Source organism: Cavia porcellus, unplaced genomic scaffold (assembly GCF_034190915.1).
Source record: "Cavia porcellus strain 051 isolate PalLab524CR breed Dunkin Hartley unplaced genomic scaffold, mCavPor4.1 scaffold_33, whole genome shotgun sequence".
In the NCBI taxonomy this organism is placed as follows: Eukaryota; Metazoa; Chordata; class Mammalia; order Rodentia; family Caviidae; genus Cavia; species Cavia porcellus.
Window position 1 is genome coordinate 458,079 of NW_026947516.1, and position 22,202 is coordinate 480,280.

Here is a 22,202-nt window from a genome sequence, read left to right on the forward strand (position 1 = left end):
GAGCCAGCCAAGCTGGGCTGAAATTAACTAAGCATTGGCTCCATTGTCTCAGCATTGAGAAAAAGTAACTAAGAGATACTCTGTTTCCATGTGAGCCCATTGCAGACTCTTCCTTATCTGTACACTCTTCATTATTTTCTCTGCCAATAGAGCAGGGTCCTTCAGAGTGGAGTTTGAAACTCTGTATCTTAAAGTACCAAATACACATTTGCAGCTGTATTTGGTGCTGAAAAGATTTTCTTTTTCAGTTTTTCTTTCATTATTAATGTCCATTAAATTTGTAAAAACCTTGGTGATTGGTACATTTCATATATATTTCAATTTTTCCATCTCCCCTTTTCTCAGCCTTGTGCCACCTTTCAGGTCACTAAACTATAACATTAATGATATTGCTGCCTTAATGCAACTTCACTGTTCTTAGACATCCTCAAATACAAACTGTTTTTGTTTTTGTTTGGTTTGGTTTGGTTTGGTTTGGTTTTCCAAAGTATCATGCATAAATTTAGTTTAGTGTTCTCAGGATTTGTCTATGAAAACAGGTTGAAGTTTCAAAATACTGGCTAAGTAGACTGAGAAGAAGATAGGATCAATTTTGTGAGTAATAAGTGGAGGAAAAAAAGATACTTTCTTTGATTCTCTCAGAGTGCTCCATCACATTGTTTTCTAGATACATTTCTCACTTAAATTCTGATTTGTAGCCTCCTCCTGACTGATGCTTTAGTGACTTTCTACAGGTAACACTGGGTTTATCCAGCAGGGGGAGCACTGTTCCCATTGTGCTGCTGCTTTAGCCCTGAAATGCGGTGTAGCCTCAGAGGCCCTGTGTGATGAGCACATAAGAATGGGGAGTGTTTGATGTGTAAGATGCAAAGGAAACATTTGGAAAATTCAGACTTCTGTCAACTTTCTGTGACTAGAATTGAAATGTTTCATGGTGTGAATCTCACTCTTCCTGGAAATGTTTCTAATGATGTAGGAGACATTGACCTTGGAGGACGTGGCTCTTATCTTCACCAGGGACGAGTGGATTTTGCTGGATCCATCCCAAAAGAAGCTCTATGGAGATGTGATGTTGGAAACTTTTAGGAACCTGGCTGCCCTAGGTAAGGAAAATATTACTTTATCATTTATGCACTCAGAGAACATTGGATGATGCTCACCAGTGCAGTTTCATTCATGGGGAGATGGAAATGTTGTGATGCATGTTCCAGGCATGGTTACATTTTAATGAATCTAATTGGAATCTACTGTTTTTCACATATGTAGTAAGTCATCATTATATTTGTGTACACTTTAGGAAGAAACTCAGATGACCAGCACATTGAAGATGAGAATAAAAACTGCAGAAAAATTTCCAGGTAATTTGCATTTATGAGAAGAATGTGCCTCAAGTGTCAAAATATTAAAACCAGAATATTAAAAAAGGAAGACTATGTTCAAATTTTTTTAATCTCACAAAATTTCTCCAATATTATAAACATGTTGAGTATCTCTTACCTGACAATTGATTATTTGAAATATTCAAACATAAGAAATGTAGGTGGTATGGATATGATGTTAAAAGGGAGATCTTTGAGCTAATGTAAAACATCAAGGCTGCTAGTACCCTCTTCTACTCCCTATAGAAAGAAACAGAACTCCAGTTCAGCCTGGGCTACATTGTAAGTTCAAAACCAGCTGGTATTATAGAGTGAAATCCTGTCTCAAAAAACCAAAGCGGAACAAATGAATTACGTTACATTTTCAAAATTATAAATATATTGACAAAACTCCAGGCATTAAGGAGCTGAGTATATAGATCAAATGTTGTACATACACGTAGAGCTAACTTCTAATTATATATGCATATGTTTTTAAATATCCTGTTTCATATGAACCAAATTATTAGTGATACTTTATGTAGTTCAATATGATATACACATTTAGTGTGTGAAAATTTGCTGATTTGTGGATGTATAGAAAATGCAGCGAATGCCACGCTTTTGATCATGTTTTCAAGCATTTCTCCAGAATCCACAGTCTGTTCATACTACACAATATCAGAAGGTACATCCCCATGTTATTGTGGTATAACATGTAGGCAAATGTTTATAGAGATTCCACCAAAAGAGAAAATGGCACATTCTGTTTTATCCAGCTATAGCTTTGCTACCTATATTGTCACAATGTTAAATACTCATATTACAGTGGTACTTAAATGTAACTTGTAGCAGTGTACACTGGAATAAACCTAATTGCCCATTCACAGAAGAGTTGACTAAGGAAATATGGTATTGCCTGTGCACAAAGTGGCATCCTTAGAATACTAAACTCTTAAACACTAAATAAAAAGATCACACATGCATACCCAGCCAGGCAATTTAATGATTGATGAGACTCTGTTTCAGAATAAAAGTATAAAAGCACATGGATGTATCTCAGTGTTAAAACCCTAGTTCAATTTCCAGCATGAAAAACCAATAGTGTGCACACATAATGGCATAGTATCTTCCACAAAACAATGTGGTGATGATATTTTCCAAAACATGTTTGGCTCAGGAGCCCATAATCGTAGATTAAATCAATTAGACATGGAAATTTCAATATCACAAATCATGGTTTGCATGAGAATCCCACCACATGAATTAAGGAGCAAATGGGGGACAGATGGTGGAAAAGAGAGAGGCAGGCACTATGGAGTAGGTGAAAAGGCTCAGTGAAGGGGAGAGGATGGAGTCATGGAGGAAAAGTTATCAAAGATAATCAATATATACAACATGTTCCATAAAGATGTATTCTAAATCCTCAATATGAAAGTGTTGTGCATTGCAAACAGGTTCCAAATATATCCTACAGTTTGGCTAAAAGCTCTGTCCAAGCTGTCATGCAGCGTGTATAGTCAGTGAGTGTTTAAATATTCTTAGAGGACATCAAAGCAGATCTCCTTATAGTGAATCATTACTAAAAATACACTATTAAATGTGATGCATTGATTTGTTACTCTCCCATTTTACAGAAGTGAAGAGGTAGAGCAATCCTGTCAATATAAATTATGTTATGAACATGGAGAAATGATTTTGCAGACTCCAGCTACAGATGTGCACATGACACTTGGTGGTGTAAAACCTGGGGAAGGCATTTCCTCTAGAGAGTCCCTGGCTTATGATTCATCAGCAGATTGGTCCATCATGGCTAACACTGCTCTCCAAACATATGAACAACAAGGATTTCAAGAGAAGCTCTCTACCTATAATAAACATGGGAAAACCTCCACAAAAATCAAGTCTTTTCTAAAATATGGAAACACAAGCCCTGGGGAGAAACCCCATAGAACTGGTTGCACAGACAAAAGTATCATTGAAGAGAAATCAGATGCCAAATCATTCATTACACAAATTGGAGAAAGAAGTCATAGTGAGGGGAATATGTGTATATGTGTGCCACCTGGAGAAGATTTTGATTCTCATCACAATATTCAGACACATAAAAATGATCACTCTGAAGAAAAAAACCACGTAGGTAAACTCCATGGAAAATTCTGTATTAATTTATTGGGTAGTGTTGAAAGAAGTCACACTGGCGAGAAACCTTATGCATGCAACCAATGTGGGAAAGCTTTCAAAAGAAAAGATAGTTGGCGGAAACATAAAAGGATTCACACTGCAGAGAAACCCAATGTATGTAGGTACTGTGGAAAAGCTTTCAGCAGAAAAGATAGTTGGCAGAATCATGAAAGGATTCACACTGCAGAGAAACCCAATGTATGTATGCACTGTGGGAAAACTTTCAGCAGAAAAGACACTTGCCAAAAACATGAAAGGACTCATACTGGGGAAAAACCCTATGTATGTAAGCAATGTGGAAAAGCTTTCAGCACACGTGCTTATTGTCAACTACATGAAAGAAGTCACACTGGGGAGAGACCCTATGTATGCAAGCAATGTGGGAAAGGTTTCATGACATGCAGTCACATTCGAGCACATGAAAGAACTCACATTGGTGAGAAACCCTTTGTATGTAAGCAATGTGGAAAAGCTTTTACCAGAAACACTGATTGTAAAATACATGAAATGATTCATACCGGTGAGAAACCCTTTGTATGTAAGCAATGTGGAAAATCTTTTGCCATGTACAGTTATATGAGAATACATGAAATGACTCACACTACAGAGAGACTGTGTATATGCCAGCAGTGTGGGAAAGCTTTTAGGACAAAACAGTGTTGTCGAGTTCATGAAAGGATTCACACAAGTGAGAAACACTATATATGTAAGCATTGTGGGAAAGCTTTCAGCAGAAAACATAGATGGCAAAATCATGAACAGACTCACACTGCAGGGAAATCCTTTATATGTGAGCACTGTGGGAAAGCATTCAGCACAAAAGATAATAGGCGAAAACATGAAAGAAATCACTGTAGAGAAATCCCGTGTGTGTAAGTAATGTTGAAAAACCTTTCAGCGCATGGACCTATTGGGATATACATGAAAATCACACCAAGGATTTAAACTATGTTTGCTAGCAATGTGGGAAATCTAACTCAAGTTATTGTCAAATCATGAAAAGGCACTGCAGAGAAAGCCTGTGTATGTAAGCAATTTGGTAAAGCTTTCAGCACACATGGTTATTGTGAAACATCAAAGAATTCACACCAAGGAGAAACCCTAAGTATGTAAGTAATATGGGAGAGCTTTCACCACAAAGACTGAAAAATTTGTGAAGGTACCCATATGTACATTAGCAGTGTGTAATAGCTATGTTTGCGTATATGAAAGGATTCACACTGCAGAGAAACACTAAGCAATGTGCGAAAGCTTTTAGGACAAGAAGGTATTCTAAATTACATTAATGGACTCCCACAATGTAAGCAATGTGGGAAAGCTAACAAAATACATTACTGCCGAGTACATGAAAAGACTCACTGCAGAGAAATCCTGTATATGTAAACAATATAGAAAACCTTCCAGCACATAAAGTCATTGTGTAGCACATAAGACAACTCACACTGGGGAGGAATAGTAAGTAAACAGTGTTTAGGGTTAGGGTGGAAATTTGCAGTTCTACATACCATTCAAAAATCCATAAAGAAGCTTACACTGTGAAGAAATCCAGTGTAATGTGGAAAAGCTTTCAGCATGCTGTACTTGTCCAAGACATGAACAGACCCACACGCTTCAAATGCTATGTGTATAAGCAATGTGTGAATGCAGTCAGTACACAAGTATTGTTAAAAACATAACAAGTCTCACTTGGGAGAAAGACTGCAAACAAGCAAAAGCCTCTTCTGTAAACATCATGCACATTCAAAAGGGAGAATAAAATCCGTACATATAAAGTGATTTATACTGATGAGACCGAAGTTTCAGCCCAACTTGTACCATTAAATACATGAGAAAATTCATATTGAAGAGACTCAGATCATGTATGAGCCATGTAGGACTTTTTTCCTCACCTCACATGAAAGCGAATGAAAAGAAATTATTTATATCCTCCCATTTTTCCAGTAGACTTGCAATACATGAAAGAACTACCAAAGACAAACCCTGGGTAAGGATTGTGAGACTTTATTGATACCAATAAATCACAAAACCTACAAATTTAGGAAAGTTAATAGAAATACAGAATATGAGAAATCTTCATTATTATATGAATTTCTATTAAACCTTGCACCACATGGTAGAGAAGTTCATAAGAATATCCATCATGTGGGAACACCTGTAGTCATTGTGGCTTAATTCGTGTGGCATGTGTAACAGCACTGTGACAAAACATTAATATAACTGATGTACAGAAGTTATCAGTTACACTGCATCTCAGAGTGAGTGTTGTATCTATGGTGAATATCCAAAGGTCTCAGCTATAATTTTCCTAATCCTTTGATCACTTTGTGTAGTTTAAACCTAAAGATGAGTTATATTAAAATATCAGTTATTTCTCCAGAAAATACATATGAGGAGGAGATACCTTAAAGTACAGATACTGGAAACATCGTTTTTGGTACCAGGGAGCAAACTCAGACTCTCACTTGCCAGATGCTTATGCCATTCAGCTAAATCCCCAGCCCTGTTAACTCAGTGTTAATGTAGATTTCTGGATTAAGTAATTAGAGCTTCACTTTTAAAAACATACATTTTTGTGCCTCCTTGGTAAGCAGCAGCACAGGAGATTAGTATTGTTTTCTTAAAGTGGATGATAGTTGTCTTATTTATTTGGCATTGATAGAGCTTTAGGTTAAGTGACTTGTATTTCTGTACACAGCACTAGGTTCATTATTTGGTGGGGGGTGTTTGCTTTGTGTTCTCTTACTTTTGTAGTTGTGCTGTACCATGACTCTAAAACTGAATTTTACTTAACTGTTGTCATTATCCCACTAGCTTGTATTTAAACTCTTGCTGCGTACTGTGCTTTATTCTAGCATGAATTTTTAAATGGATATCATAGTGTATAATTTTAACACTAATAACTTCTGTACATGTGTCTTAAGAGTGCATCTGTTTCAAACAACTTGTAAATTAGCAAATATGTTTTTAATATTGTAAGACGATATCAATACATATCCCAGAATGATTACAAATCATAGGCAGTGCTTAAATTTGTCCATTTTTTCTCTGCATCAGAGACGTTAATATCATGTGTCTACAATGAGTTGATTTTTATCATTAAATTTTACTTTTTTGGCTCATTTTGGCATGATTTATGTTGGAGTTGATTATTTAATACACCATCCAAAAGATATCTGTATTTTTTGGAGTCCCTTACTCCAGAGACCAGCAGGACCATATATTTTCTCAACGAAGATACAATATATTATAGTAAGTAGCCTTTCTACATTCCTTAATGATGATATGATTTGTCTGCAAGAAAATCCTCAGGAATTTTTTACCGTATTGGTGTTTGTTTTAGGATAGTTTCTGTTCTTTAATAAACAGTACTTTTTTGAAGCTGAAAATACATTTTACTTCAGAAATAAATTTTTTTAACCTGGAAAGCTCAAATCAGTTATTAAAATAGAAATTGAGTAATTTTGTGATTAATTTATATTGTTTTATCAAATTTAGAGATAAATATATGGTAGTTTTGTCATCAGTAATACCAACGTATGATGATTGAAGGAAATGATGTCACTGATGCCACATAAGACTTGTTCAAGCTGTCAGGGTGAGACCATCTGGCATGCTTGACTTACTTTGCCTCCTTACTTTCAGGTACTGCAGTGCCTTGTAAAATACCCTGCATTGTTTTCTCTTTTAATTCAGTAGGGTCTCCATTTACCATAGGGTTTCCTTCCAATAATGCTAGATCAACATTTATACCTCACCTTAACTTATGTTAATTAGACAAGCCACATTTTGTCTTATTTACTCCTTTTTCCTTTTTTGTAATAGTCTTACCATGTAGTCTTAAGCTCATGGCAATCCTAAAGTTCCCAAATGTGGGGTTAGGCACTTACCACCCTTCCAGGAAAAAATTTTATATCTATTGTATAATGAAATATTGAATGCCTCATATGTGTCATGAGCTACTACATTGTGGAATACATAGTTTACAATTACATACTTGCACGTGTGGATAATTTTACTTCAGCTCATTTCTAATTCTTATCATCATCAGAACACTACATAATGCATACTGTAAGTGCAACCAAAGCAAAACTGCAAACAGAGGTCATTTTATCCTGAGCATATTTATTTCCCACCAGCTTACAATCAAGAAAATATTAGTGGTAACAGCAGTTTATGTCTGATATTCTACCACTCAAGCACAGATGAATTGCGTGATTTAAGTCAAATGGGGAGCCAGAGGGAAACAACCTGTGCAAATCTGTGGAACATGTGTCAAAATATGAGAAGTTCTAAGTGAATTTAGAATAAAACCAAGGAAAATAAAAGCCTATCAATACAACTGTAAATGAGAAATGATTTCAAAACAGGATAATAAAAAATCAACAATGGTTAATGCATCTTGTCTTCAAAACAGCTGTCATACCCTCAGATATAGTAAAGTCAAACAAAACAGAACAGAATACAAGCAATAAAAGCAAAACAATGAATGCAATACTCTCAACATATTGCTAAATCCAAAATGGGTATCATAATATATCTTGTTATCTTTGAAATAGCTGCCCATGCCATTAGGTATGATAAAATCAGACAATATAAAACAATAAAAATCCAACCAAGCAAAACAGTGAGAATAATACAGGATTTCAAAACAATAGAGAATTATGGCTGCCACCTTCAGGAGGTCCCCTATTTATTCTACACTGCGTATTGTTATCCTGTTAATAGATCTTTAGACTACCAGCTCTAGCCTATAAAGTCAGTGAAACACTAAATACTACAAACATTAAATTGTATTTTCCCTTATTAGTTATCATCACAGCCTGTGTTTCTCCAGGTCAGCTAGTCACTTATGGGCTGGGTGACATAGCCTCTTTGTCTTCCTGCCTGCATGCCGTAAGGAGCTGGCATCTGGCTCTCCCCCAATCATTCTGCACATGGTGCCAAATCATAAGTGGTCTTAGCATCGCGTTGACTTCTTGTTCTCCCCTACAGTCCACAAATGGTGCTGACTAAGGAGAGGGCTGGCTTCTGGCTCTCACCCAGTCAGCCCATGCACAGCACCAACTCACAGCAGGGTTAGCTTTTCTTTTTTTAAAGGAAAAAAACACAAAACTGTATAAGGGTACAAGTAATACAGAATTTCAAAAAAAACAGTAAAAAAATCACTAGTTAATAGATTACATATTGTCATCTTAGAAATAGTTGTTCAAATTACAGGATTAAAGTATACAAAGTGGACATTCAAACAGTGAGACTGCAAACAGTTGTGTTCAGTTATCTAACAAAGACTTAGTAATATGGTCATCTATCTTAACACACCTAAACACACAGTTGTATCCTTTAGAGCAATTTTTTTCCTCTCTTAGGGCTTAGCTTGTTGATTCTCCTCTCTCAAAAACCATGAATGGGGGCAAACACACATGAGAGGGCTGGCATCTCTCATTTTGCACTTCATGCTTCAACTACTCTGTCCATTTTCCTGCAGCATCCCCAAGTTTAATGAAAACTATAAATATCAGTAATCCAGAGAAATCTTTGTCTTCCCAGAAAGTTCTGACCTAGAAATAGAACCTCATATCTTGCTGCATTTTGTGTTTTATTTATCCTTTTCTATAACCTCATCTATGAGATTGGCAACCTGGCTTCTTCTCAATAGAAGGACGATTGTCAATTTGTTAAAAGTCATTAATGACATTCCTACTATTAACATCATACTAAAATCAGTAGAGATACTGAAAAAGTTCCTCACATCTGGAAGACAATGTTGTTGATTATCAGTGTTGTTTAAGATACTGTTGAATACAGTACTCAGTATGGTACTGTTTAACACAACAGTGCCATTCAATACAGTACTCAAAATATTAGAGTAATCAGCAATTGAAAGAAATATACAGGGAACATGGAGGAATGAGCCAAACTATAAATGACAAAATTATCTGCATGGAAAAGTTAAAGGAAATTTACTCAGTGGTAACCTAGAACTAATAAGGAAATTGAGAAATTTAGTAGGATGCAAAATCAGTCACAGAAGTTAATAGCAACAATGAAAAAATTGAAGTCACTGCAAAACAAATAAAAAATGCTATTAAATAGAACATCAAAAATGTTCCCCTAACAGGGAAGTGAAAGATTTCTCTGATGATTAATATGTGGTTTTTTTGAAAAAGGAAGTCAAGGAAGACCTCAAAAATAGAAATATATTCCCTTTTTTTGAATAGGCAAAATATATATTGTCACAATGGTGGTATTTGCAAAACTGAAACATATTGAATGCAAACCCAATCAAAACACCAACAGCATTCTTAATGGGAGGGACCAAAATAGCAAAAGCATTGCTGGGCAGTAAAATAGAAGCAGCAGGAATCACAAGTTCAGGTTTCAAGTTATTTTACAAAGCTTTGGTGAATTCCATATTCTATGAAAACACGTGGCTAATTAAATTCAAGGAAGGACTGTATAACCCTATAGGTACATGGAGAAATCTGATCGTTGAAAAAATGTTCCCGCAGCATATGCTGAAGAAAGGTAACCCTCCTTTAATAAACAACGTGGAGAATCTTCTCCACAGGGAGATGATGGAATCAAAACCATTGTCTCACAACATGGGTTCACCTAAAGCCCCAGTAGATCAAAAACCTAGATACAAGAACAAGCACAGAGTCTAGTGAAATAGGTAAAAGTCTTGAAGATGGGCGTCTTCAATAAATTTCTCATCAGAAAACTAATTGAAAAACAAGATTCAACAAGTTTTATCATATCAAAATAAAAAGTTTCTGCCCAGCAAAGTTAAACTACTAACAGAGAAGTGACAAATAACAGAATGGAAACACAATTTTGCCAGCTACTCCTCAGACAGGTGACTAATATACAGGGTATACCAGAACATCAGCAAGATAGATCCCTTCCATAGTAAGACTGAAAGAAAAATGGGGAGGTAAAAGGAATAAACACATCTCAAAAGATGAAGTACAAATTGAAATGCAAATAAATCCATGGGAAAATGTTCAATATTTTCACCACAGAGAAATGTGAGATTTCATCTCACCTCAGAAAAGCTGGCTACCAGCACTAACTTAAATAACAAGAAGTGCTCTCATGGTTTAAAGTAAAAGGAACACTAACATTTGTGTTAGCAAAGTAAACTGGTAAAACCACTGAAAAAAACATTATTAGAAAACTAGGAATTATATTTGATGCAAGATTTACCTCTTCCACGTGGGTCTCCGAAGGCTCTGTTAACATAATACAGACGCACATGTTCATAACAACAATGCCCTGATCTTAAAACTAAGAAACAGCCTGTATGTTCATCGATAGATGAATGAATAAGAAACATGGTATAACGAAGAATGCAGTGCTACTTAGCCATAAGAAAGGATAAACAGGACTTACATGTAGTACAATGGATGCACAGGAAAACCACACAAAATGAAGTAGTCTGCAGCTTCAATTTTGATTCATTTCTTTTCTATGAGAAAACCAAAGAATAAATGATATAAAGATGGAAATAAAAGACCATAGGAAATAGAAGTTTTCAAAATGAGTAGTGAATCTAGGGGTAGAAGGAAAGGCTACAGAGGGAAAAGCAAAAGAAGAAATATTAAAGATATCTAAGCTGCAATATGTATAATGTATACCAACTTAAAAGGATGAATTATTTATCAAACATAAAAACAAGTAATTAGCCACTTATTTGTTATGTTTGATAACTATACTACTAATCTGTTACTTCATCAAAAAGCATTTAGTGTTGTCATTGTTTAATTGATCATTTTTTTCTTGTCTCATTCTTTTTTATTTAAAGAGAAAAAACAAAAAAGGGTACAAATACAGAATTTCAGAAAAATAAACAGTAAGAAATCACTAGTTGATAATTTACATATTGTAATCTTAGGAATAGTTGTTCAAGTTACAAAATTAAAGCATACAAAGTAATATTCAAATAGTGACACTGCAAACAGTTCTGCTCCATGATCCAACAAAAACTTAGTAACATTGGTTATCAGTCCTACACACTTGTTTTTTATCTTAAAGAGGGTAAGTTTAAACATATCAAAACAGTTCATAAGGAAACAATTTAAAGAAACACAGATTTCTAAGCAAGTCCACTGGAGATCTTCACTGTCTATCTTATTGTCTCTAGTTTTCCTCCAAATAGTTGTCCCCATCTTCACACACATTGAATATATACTGAAAATTATAGAACTAACCAAATCATTACAGGATGAAGGCTTTTAGGTCTTCAAGATCTGATTTTGGGGAAGTTAATAATAACTACCATAATGTCTCTCATTCTCTTCGAAGTAGCTGTTTTTAACTTTACGTATGCTGAAATTGAACATAAGAGACTAGACTAATACCACTCTGAACAGTGAATAATAGTATTGCTAGATTTCATATCATAGTGCTACAGAATTAGCATTGGGTTTCTTAGTGTCTCTTTTTCTTCAGAGTATCTGTTCATTACATCGTGTATTATATAATCTGTTCCCGTAAATAGTTTAGAAATTCTTCCCATGTGTGAATCTCTACATGTGTATCTATCCTTTCTGTATTTTAGGGAAAAACAGATCAAAACAAGACAACAAAACAAATTCCTAGAAAAACATGAAATGACAAAGACATACAAGACCACAATATTAGGTAACCTACAGTAGTTACTATGCTTTCTCTTGTTATTTTCAATAGAATTTTTAACATCATCAGGCATTATATAGTTAAGCATAGCATTACATAGGTATTTTTATAAAACAAATCTTTGGAGACATTGTAGGACTTGAAAGCAGTTAATAACCAAAGCCGGAATGGATATGTTTTACATCTTGTCATCTTCAGAGTAGTTGTCTCTACTCTTAGACTTGCTACTATCAAGCATACCAAATTTGAATAAAATCAGTCAAAATAGCAGTCTAACAAACTAGCTTCAAATACGATCAGTCATAGTAAGACAACGTAAGTAATACAGGGTTTCAGTTTAAGTTAATAGGAAATGAAGGATAGTTACCGTGGTATAACATGTTATACTGTGGTATAACATATTTTTGGGTTAGCTGTCTGTGCCCTAAAATCTCATAGACATACCAGAAAAATAATCAAACTAAACAGAGCCATAAGACTACTGTGGCTTTTAAATTCTGATACACTTACAACAATGTCCTCTGCTTCCTTTTTTGGGCAGTTCCTCACCTTTCCCCTTCTCAGGATGCTTTGTATATTTTGGGTCCCACTAGCTCCTATAGTTTTTAGACTAGAGGGTCAACCAGTTATCTGAGTGTTACTGAACCTTTTTACCCGCGAGCTTAATCTTGAGCTGTATTCCTTTACTTACTAAAGGCACAAAGGTTTTCCTTCCTTCCAGCTGTGCAGTTCTACACTGCACAGAAGTATCATAACTTTCCAACCTATCTGCGGCTGCTGGACGAGTTGTCCCTATTTCTCTCTGGTATCCTGTCACATATAGCATTGTTTTCTCATATTTGACTCAGTTTATTAACCCTCTTTCAGGTTGAGTGTATTTCCTATTCAGAGCATCTCTATGGATCCTGCCTCCTACTCTACTCTGCCTGTGTTTCTTTTTTGTTAGTGTATCAATATTAAAAATAGTGTATCTATATTAAAATATTAATATTAATATTATATATAATATATTATATATTAATATTATAATATAATTATTAATATTAGTGTATCAATATTAAAATAGTGTATCTATATTAAAAATTATAGCTTACCATCTCTGTCTCATGTCTGCTATTCTATTCTTCTGCTATTATTTATCCACTTTACTCCTTCATTCCACTGTCTGCCCCGTTCATTGAGGCCTCTTTGCCACTGTTGCTGGAATCTTGGTATTTTTTCCTCTCTCTCTCTGGAATGTCCTTCAGTATTCTTTGTAGGGTTGGGTTTGTGGCCATGAACTCCCACACTTCCTCCTTGTCTTGGAAATACCTTGTTTTTCCATTAATTTTGAGAGTTTTCTGGATACATCAGCGTTGGTTGGAAGTTATTTTCTTTCAGGGCTTAGATTGATTATTTCCCCCCAGGCTCTTCTCAAGTTGAGAGTTTGTGTTGATAAGTCTGTCGTTATTTTGATGATTTCTCCTTTGTAGGTGATCTGCTTTTTTTCTCTGGCTGCATTTAATATTCTGTTCTTGTGGTGGATTTCTGGAATCTTGATTATTATATGTCTGGATGTAGATTTGTTTTGGTTGTAAGTGGCTGGTGTTCTGTATGCCTCATTTATCTGGATATCATTTCTTTTTCCTATGCTTGGGAAGTTTTCCTTAATTATATCTGTGAATATTCTTTGTAGTTTATTTGTGGTTACTCCTGCTTCATTTACATTTTTTATTCTTAAGTTATAAATCCTATTGTCATCGTCTAGGCTTTGAATTGTTTCTGCCTGATTCCTTGTTATTTTTAAGAGATCTTTTCTTTCACGATCACATATCATAAATCTCTCTTCAAGTTTCAAAAGGCTAACTTTAGTTTCTGTCAAGGCATTTTGCCAGCTTTCAATGGAGTTTTTAGTTTCCTGGTAATCTCTTTGGATCTGTTTCATGTCTTCTAGATTTTGTTTATATTCTTCATCAAAGGTTTCTCTTCCTTTTCTGAGATCCTCAGTTCTTCCATCTGTGTTCTCTTGGGAGGGGCTTATCATTTCTTTAATTAATCTTTTTATATCTTGCCTCACTTGGATCAGAAGTACAGATGTAAATTCATCTATGAGGTCACAAAGGTAATTCTTTATGTCTGGTGATGCTGTGTCTAATATTGCATGATCACTGCACTGGTTCTCTTCTGTATTTACCTCTCCTGGGCTTATGTTCCCAGGGTCAGTGGCTGGAGGGTTTTTTTTTTTTTTTTTCTATGTCTTGTCATGTTTCTGTTTTCTTTCAGAGAGGTGTGTCCTTGGGATCTCTGGCCCTTTCCATATTGCTTAGGGTCTTTCTGAAGCTTGCTGACTGGGGTTTTGCTGCCCTTCCCAATTTGCTGTTATCTGAGGTACAGGCAAGGACACAGGGATGGTGCAGGCTAGCCTCTAGCCTCTGAGCCAGTTGACCTGCAATTTCCTTCAGGGACTTATGTTGTACCTTGTGGATGTCACTGAATCCTGACCTTTTGTCCTTGGCTATTGGGTCCCAGCCAGAGGTGTAGCTCACCCCCAGCATAGCCCACCTGTCCTCTCTGCACCAGGGGTGGCCAACTGACGCCGCTGTGGTGCTGGGCTCTGCCCAACTCCAAGATGTCCTCCAGCCAGCGACAGCAGCCATGGGACCCAACCCTAGCACTCACTGGGAATCAATGCAGCTTCTCGTCTTGACTCCATTCCATGCTATGCTGCGTATTCCCACCAGGGGCTTAGGACTCAACAATTCCCATTATCGGTGGCTGTGGCTTCAGCTAGACCTTGAATCGCCTGACTCCACGATGCTCCCAGTGCAACGCAGACCAGTCTCAGTGAGCGTGCAGCTCCAGCCCTACACTCGCATTATTCCTTCCTTTGCAGAGATAGATTCTAGCCTGATGTGGTTTTTCCACATCTAGATCAGCATCCTGCCTCTTCAGAAAACTGCACGGTGCGGTGCCCGGCTTTGGCACCCAGGTGACTGGTCCTCTCCATAGCCTCCGGTGCAAGGCCCCGGGACTCATTTTCCTGTACTCACTGAGAGCCAATAAAGCTATCCCCCTTGGCTCCACTTTAGACTGCGCCTTGTCTTCCCGTCAAAGGCCCAGGACACATCGGACTCCCGTTATCGGCAGCTGTGGCTTCAGCGCGACTTTTCTGTCTGATCGTTTTTATGCCTCGATCTTATAACCTGAACAACTACTTCTAAGATTGCAATATATTAACTAGTATTAATTTCCTTTTTTAAAAATTCTGCATCATTTCTATGCTTTTTTCAGTTATGCCTTTTAAAATAGAAAAAAATCAGTAAAAGTATATTAAAGGATAATGATGCCTGTAATCCCATCACTTGGGAGGCCGAGGCAGGAGGATTGTTGTATTGAGTCCAGCTTGTGCTACAAAGTGAGCTCCAGGCCTGCCTCAACTACATAGTGAGGTTCTGTCTCAAAAAGACAAAACAACTGGCTCACTTTATAGATGTGTGATGGCCTATATTAGAGACGGCAACAGTCTAGTACATGTACTATTCTTTAAGATGGAAGATCTAAAATACTTCTTGTAAAAGTAATCTTGGAAAACTTTAAAATTTTTCTCACTCTTAAGGTCTGATTTCTGTATATTATCAGGAAATGTAATCTAGGAACAGAGTATATATAAAATACTTAGTGTGTGGTGAGCCTAAAAGACAAACAAGACGAGGTGATATCATTTGTGTCTAAAACCCCCAAAGCCTCATGTGGTCACAAGTGGGGCTATTTCAGAGGTGGCTGCACCCAGAGTATGTGCTGCTGGGATGAAGGCTGTGTGATTATTAAATCAGTCCAGTGAGCGGTTTGCCCCACTCTAATTCCAGTACCTGATATAAAATATAGGAGTGCGACAAAGAGTTGTGAGGCCCCTTACTGATTTGCTACCTTCCTCTCACCATAAGCTGCTTCTCCACTGTGATGCCTGTCTGCCATATCACTGTGTTGAAGCCAGGCCATTATGGACAAAAATGTCTATAAACGCTCCCCAAGTAAGCTTTTCTTCCTTTAACTTTGAATGCTGAAGATTTTGTGTCAGCAAGGGGAAATTCACTGGCACACTAGGGAGACAGATGTAGGAAACCTCTTTTTCTTTTGAGTGTGTTCTTAAACTGTGATACTGTTAAAGTGTGGTTTTTAAGTTGGAGTCGACTCCTTCAGCTTTGTTTCTATTATTTCCATTTGTTTATTTCTATTATTGCCCCTCAATATCAGCAAAAACAATAAAATGGAAGTACAGTTCTCCCATTTTCTGAAAATGTATGGAACCACAGACAATTATTTTGATTGACATGGCCAGACTCAGTTAAATATCTCACAGTCTTCTCATACTTTAAAAGTAAAAGGAAAGTAAAACATGAGCAACAAAATTGGGAAAGAACTTGTGGGAGAAGACAAGGAAGTTGCAAGACTTGGCTCTTTTCCCAAGCTGCCTTTCCATTCTAGTGCTCGCGCTTGAACTGCACATGCTCTAATTGGTCGGTAAATTTATTAATTTTTGTTTGGAGGCTGCCAGACACCAAGACATCATGCAGACAGAAATGGTGCCAAATATGCTGGACTCCTTCTCCAGAATCAACCAGATGGGCCTTGCAAAGAGGGTTCAAACTACAACGTGATTTGTTTCTGAGGGGCATTAGGTTGTCTCTCTGGAAAAGACCCTAAGTGTGAACTTGCCTACACAACACTACTCAGCTCAAAGCAGCTACATTAAAACTACATCTCTCCTCTCCTAACTGCAGTGAGGGCTACAACTTTAAAGAGGAGAATATTATGGACAGCTAAGTTAGGTAGAAATATAACAAGAAGTCAAAAACGGCTGGGCCATTGAGTCTGTCAATGCGGAAGACATCAAAAACTTTGGTTGGAGGAGCATGTGAAGAAGATCGAAGTCATCGTGGTCAGACTTACATACTTCCCTAAGGGATAAACCAAACCTTGAGATTATTGGCATCACTGTGCTGACATTTCCCGTTACCTCACTGGCAGTGGGTCATCCTCTCCCACTCACTAAGGCTATGACCACCAAGACTGTGAATTAGACTATTAAGAGTTAAGATGAAGAATAGATTATCGACCAAAGTTAATTTCACTTGGACACTGTTGGGGTTCTGCAAAGGGAACATAAAGAGATGCATACATTAAGGGTCAATAAAATGGCTGCGGTGTGACCAGCATAAGCAAGCAGCTTTTATTGAAATGAACAAAGAAAGTCAAATTGTGCATGCTTAGGTTATATAACTTGCTTGCTTGTTGTCCTCATGTTTTTACCTTGGGGTGGGGGACATGCTTCAAGGCCTGCGCTTTTTCCCAAAATGTCAACCAGATGTGTCTGGGACAAAATGGAGCGAGTGTGGCCTCTACTATATACCATTCTTATCACTGGGTCTCTGTTACATAGAGACATAATCTTGACCTAAATTGTACCTCCCTCATGACTTTTCTCTGTAAAGCTTCTTTTAACAGGTGGGCTGGCTGTAACCCATTTGCTGCCCCTGCTGTCTCTCGGAAGTTGTTCCTACTCCTCATGCATTTTCTCCAGTATATTTTGTTACTCTTAAAAAAAGAAATAAAAAATTTCATGAATCTTCCACTATTTTGAGTGCATGTTCCCATTATTACCTAGAGATTTTTCAAGTACTAAATATGTTTGTTACAGTTGCAAGCAAAAGTGTAGTACTTGGTATAATTTTAGGAACCTCCGTATATGAAAACCAACACACATACACATATTGAACTTTTCAATACACCACCCATTTCAATCTCCTTTTCCTTCCTTCCACTCCCCCACACCCTGTCTCTCAGTTCACTTCTCATATTCCAAATATTGTCTTTATGCATTCATCTCTTTCTGGATATTTTCACTGTTTTAAATATACATCTCATATAAATTGTACTGTTACAAACATGGGTATGCTTGTATCGCTGTAATGTGATGTCTAACCATTCTGTAAAATGCATAGAGAATAACTTGGTCATTTTTATTTTTTAATTTTCTTCCAAATCTATTTCACTTAAAGGAAAAGATGAAAAAAACCCTAAAACTAAATTTCAAGACGTATTAATCAGTGGGCAACAATAGTACATACATTGCATATTGTCAACCCCAAAGCATTCACTCTGCACACAAGACATCTGTATTCAATTATCCAAACAATACTGGTACATATTTTTCTCTTCAAAGACCTCAGAAAAATCAGCAGTATAACTATCCTAACTATTGTTTTGTATATGTACCCATATTGATACACATATACATTTTTCTCATACTTTCTCACATTAATGAGACAATCAGATGTTCTCACATGAGTGTGATTGATTTCACTAGTAAGCATGCTCTCAAGTTGCACCCATTTACCTATAAAAGTTTCCAGTTTATCCTTCTTTATAGCTGAGTAGTATACTAATACCACATCTTTTTTTTTTTTTTCATTCATTTCTCAGTTGATGGGCATTTTGGTTGTTTCCAAGATCTGAATACTACAGTTTATGCTGCTATAAACAAAGGTTCATATATAACAGTGTTCATATAATTCTTTTGGAAAGATACACCAAAGGGGAATAGCTTTGTTGAATGGTATCTCTAGTCCTAGGTTTCTGAGGAATCACCAGAGATTTCCACAGTGGTTGCACAAATCTGCATTCCCACTAACAGTGGAGAAGGGTTCCTTTTCCCCTGTAGCCCAATCAGCATTTGCATTTCTTGAATTTTTCTTTGTTGACAGGTTTTTGATTACATCTTTGATTTCTTTTATTGATACTAGGTTATTTACTATTTTTATATCTTCTTGACTCAGCTTTGGTAATTCATATGTATCTACATATCTGTCAATTTCCTCTGTATTTTCCATCACATTACAATAAAAGTTTTCAAATTAGATACATATGATTTTGTGTATTTCTGCAAAGTCTGTTGTGATTTCACCCTTTTCATTCCTAATTGTCTAGATTTGAGTCTTGTCTTTCCTTTTTTTAAAAATTTGGCTAAGGGCTTGTCCATTTTAGTTAATGTTTCAAAGAACAACATCTTTGATTCACTGATTCATTGTATTTTTAGTCTCCAATGGGTTGATTTCTGCTGTGATTCTTTATAATTTCCTGCCTTGTAAGAGCTTTTGTCTTCGCCTGTTGTTTTTCTAGAAGTTTTAAGTTCACTAAGTTGTTTATGTACGCTTGCTATTTTCCTGGTATGGGTTTTACTGCTATAAGCTTCCCTCTTAAGTCTGCTTTCATTATGTCCTAGTTTCTGTTATGTTGTACTGTGATTATGACTGAACTGTAAAAACTGTCTAATTTCATCTTTAGTTTCATCTGATACCCATTGGTGGTTCAGCAGTGTGCTACTTAATTTCCATGTTTATGAAGTTTTTGTGGTTTCCTTTTGCATGGATTTCTACTTTCCCTGCACCATAGTCATAAGCATGTTCTAAGTCAGTGTGTGGCCTATTTTGGAGAACGTTCCATGTGCAGCTGAGCAGAATATTTATTCTAATGTTGTTGAGTGGAACACTTTATAGACATCTACTGTCTACTTGTTCAAAAGCTTGTTTTAGTTCTAATATTTCCTTATTGATTTGTTGTCTATTTGTTCTGTCTTTTTGTGCCAGTGGAGTATTGAGTCTTCCCAGTACAATTGTATTAGGGCTTATCTGACTTTTTCCACATCCATTAGTAATTGCTTATGTATTTGGTGCACTGGTCTTTGTTGCATATGTATTTATGATTTTTATCTCTTGTACTTGGATTATTCCATTTATGAGTATGTAACGAACCTCATTACCTTTCAGTCAGTTTTGGCTTGAAATTTACTTTGTTTGCAAATAGAGTATCTGGCCCTTCATTTTTTTCAAGTTCCCGTCACCTTGAGGATTGTTTTCTAGCCTTTCAATTTCTGCCTATGAATTTCTTTATTAAAGTAAATGTGGTTTTTGTAGGCAGAATATTGTTGGATCATACTTCTTTATCCATTCTTCCAGTCTGTGTCCTTTTCTGGTGAATTAAGACCATTAACCTTGATGATTATAACTAAAATATATTGACTTATCTTTGCCATATTATTTTGCTGTTGGCTCTCCCTTTTTTTCTTTTCCACAAATGTTTGCCTTCCCTTGTTGATTCCTTCTGTTGAGGTTCATGGAGCTATAGTCCTTATTATCTCTTCTTAGAAGATATTGTGGAGTGCTGCTTTGGAGGTCATAAATTTCCTCAGATGATCCTTGTCATGAAAGTATCTTAGCTATCCATCAGTTCTGAAAGGTAGCTTTATGATGTACATAAATTTGGGTTGATAGGGGCTGGAGATTTAGCTCAGCGGCATAAGCGCCTGCCTTGCAATCAGGCAGTCGTGAGTTCCATCCCTGGTACCAATAAAAATGAAAAAGACAAAAAAAAATGTGGGTTGATAGTTGTTTTCTTATAGTAGTAACTCACTTCAGGCTCTCTTTGAGTTGAGAGCTTATACTCACAAGACAGCTGTAATAATGATGAGCTTCCCTTTAGAGGTGTCATGGTTTATGTCTGTGTCCCCCAGGCCTCATGAGTTTGCATTGTGCATTTGTGATTGATTCATTGTCTAGTGCTTGGATTGACGATGTCAGTGCTCCACCCACAAAGGAGCGGAGCCAGGATGTGATGTAACGGCAGGAAGAAGGTGTGTCTTGCTCTTTGCTGGTTCCTGTTCGCTGTTTGCAGCCACCATGAACTGCAGCCCAGCCATGCCCGCCTGCCTTGGAGCCAACAGAGTGTGGAGTGAAACCTCCAAAAACTGTAAGAAATAAACCTTTCCTTTCCCAACTTTGGGCTCCAGGTATTTTGTCTCAGCGATGAGTACAAAGTAACTAAGCCAATAGGAGATTCATTTCTTTAGCAGATTATAGTATTCTATTCTTACATTGAATTTCTGCAGTCTTGACTATGATATGTCCATCTGTAGATATTTGGTGATCATTGCTAATTGGAGTTCTATATTCCTCATTTATTTCCATGTCAAATTCTTTTACTCTACCAGAGAAGTTTTGTGTCATGATGGCTGTGAATGTTTTTTAAATGTCACTGTTTGTTCCTTGACTCCAGTCATTCTTAAGTTATTTCTCTTTGTCTCATCTAGCAGCTGGTTGATTTCTCATTCCTCCTTGCTATTTTTGAGAAATCTTTCTTTTCTAAGCCAGTACCTGCAAGCTTGTCTTCATTATGTGAGATCCTGTCCTTACGTTGGCCTAACTGCTTCAAATACGTTCATTAGACGTTTTATTCTACTGAATATGTTTTTATTTGCTTTATTGATTCCACTTCTTTCCTCTGCTTATCTTGCATAGTTTTCTTTTTTTATTTAAAGAGAAAAACAAAACAAGACAAAGCAAGACAGTAAAAGGCTATAAGTAATACAGAATTTCAAGAGAAAAAATATACAGTAAGAATTCACTAGTAGGGGCTGGGGATTTAGCTCAGTGGCATAAGCACCTGCCTTGCAAGCAGGCAGTCATGAGTTTGATCCCCAATATCGATAAAAAGGAAAAAGACAAAAAAAAAAAAAGAATTCACTAGTAAATAGATTAAATATTGTCATCTCAGAAACAGCTGTCCAGGTTACAAAATTAAAGCATACAAAGTGGACATTAATACAGTGAGATTGCAGACAGTTCTGTTCAATGATCCAACAGAAACTCAGTAATATACTCAGTAATATGGTTTTCTATTGTAAGACCGGTGTCGCAAAGGAGACTCCAAGGGCCTCGCTCTCATGTAAGAACAAAAGGGTTATATTATTCCGTGCACACGGGGTCCTCCAAACAGGTGGAAACGGAGAACCCCGAGTTGGGGCAGGGCTGGTGTTTTTAAGGGGGAAAAACCGCTATGTAAGCGTTTATTACAGAAGCCAATCATTACAGTTAGTGCGGAGCGGTGGGCATCTTATCTATCTGCTATTGGGCAGTTCATAAGGGGTGACCAGCGGGTCAGAGTTAATTAACTGTCTTTGTTCTGCACAACTTATCTTTAAGACACCTG

The 22,202-nt window shown here is 36.7% G+C and overlaps 2 protein-coding genes across 5 annotated transcripts in view; both read left to right on the forward strand.

Annotated features, from left to right (window-relative positions):
• The window catches only part of LOC101787477 (oocyte zinc finger protein XlCOF6-like), a 502,509-nt gene that overhangs the window by 119,619 nt on the left and 360,688 nt on the right, over window positions 1-22,202 (forward strand). The gene's annotated exons all lie outside the window — the stretch shown is intronic.
• LOC106025945 (zinc finger protein 14-like) overlaps window positions 1-22,202 on the forward strand; it is a 431,103-nt gene that overhangs the window by 27,270 nt on the left and 381,631 nt on the right. For 2 of the 4 annotated variants that reach the window (XM_013146417.3, XM_013146418.3), the window contains exons 2-4: window positions 977-1,103; window positions 1,298-1,358; window positions 2,996-7,881. The exons of the other annotated variants lie outside the window; for them this stretch is intronic. In XM_013146417.3, coding sequence (XP_013001871.1) covers window positions 977-1,103; window positions 1,298-1,358; window positions 2,996-4,418 — 1,611 coding nt within the window. In that variant the 3' untranslated portion in view covers window positions 4,419-7,881. Of the gene's footprint in view, window positions 1-976; window positions 1,104-1,297; window positions 1,359-2,995; window positions 7,882-22,202 lie in introns of those variants that run through there. 4 annotated transcript variants of the gene reach the window in all.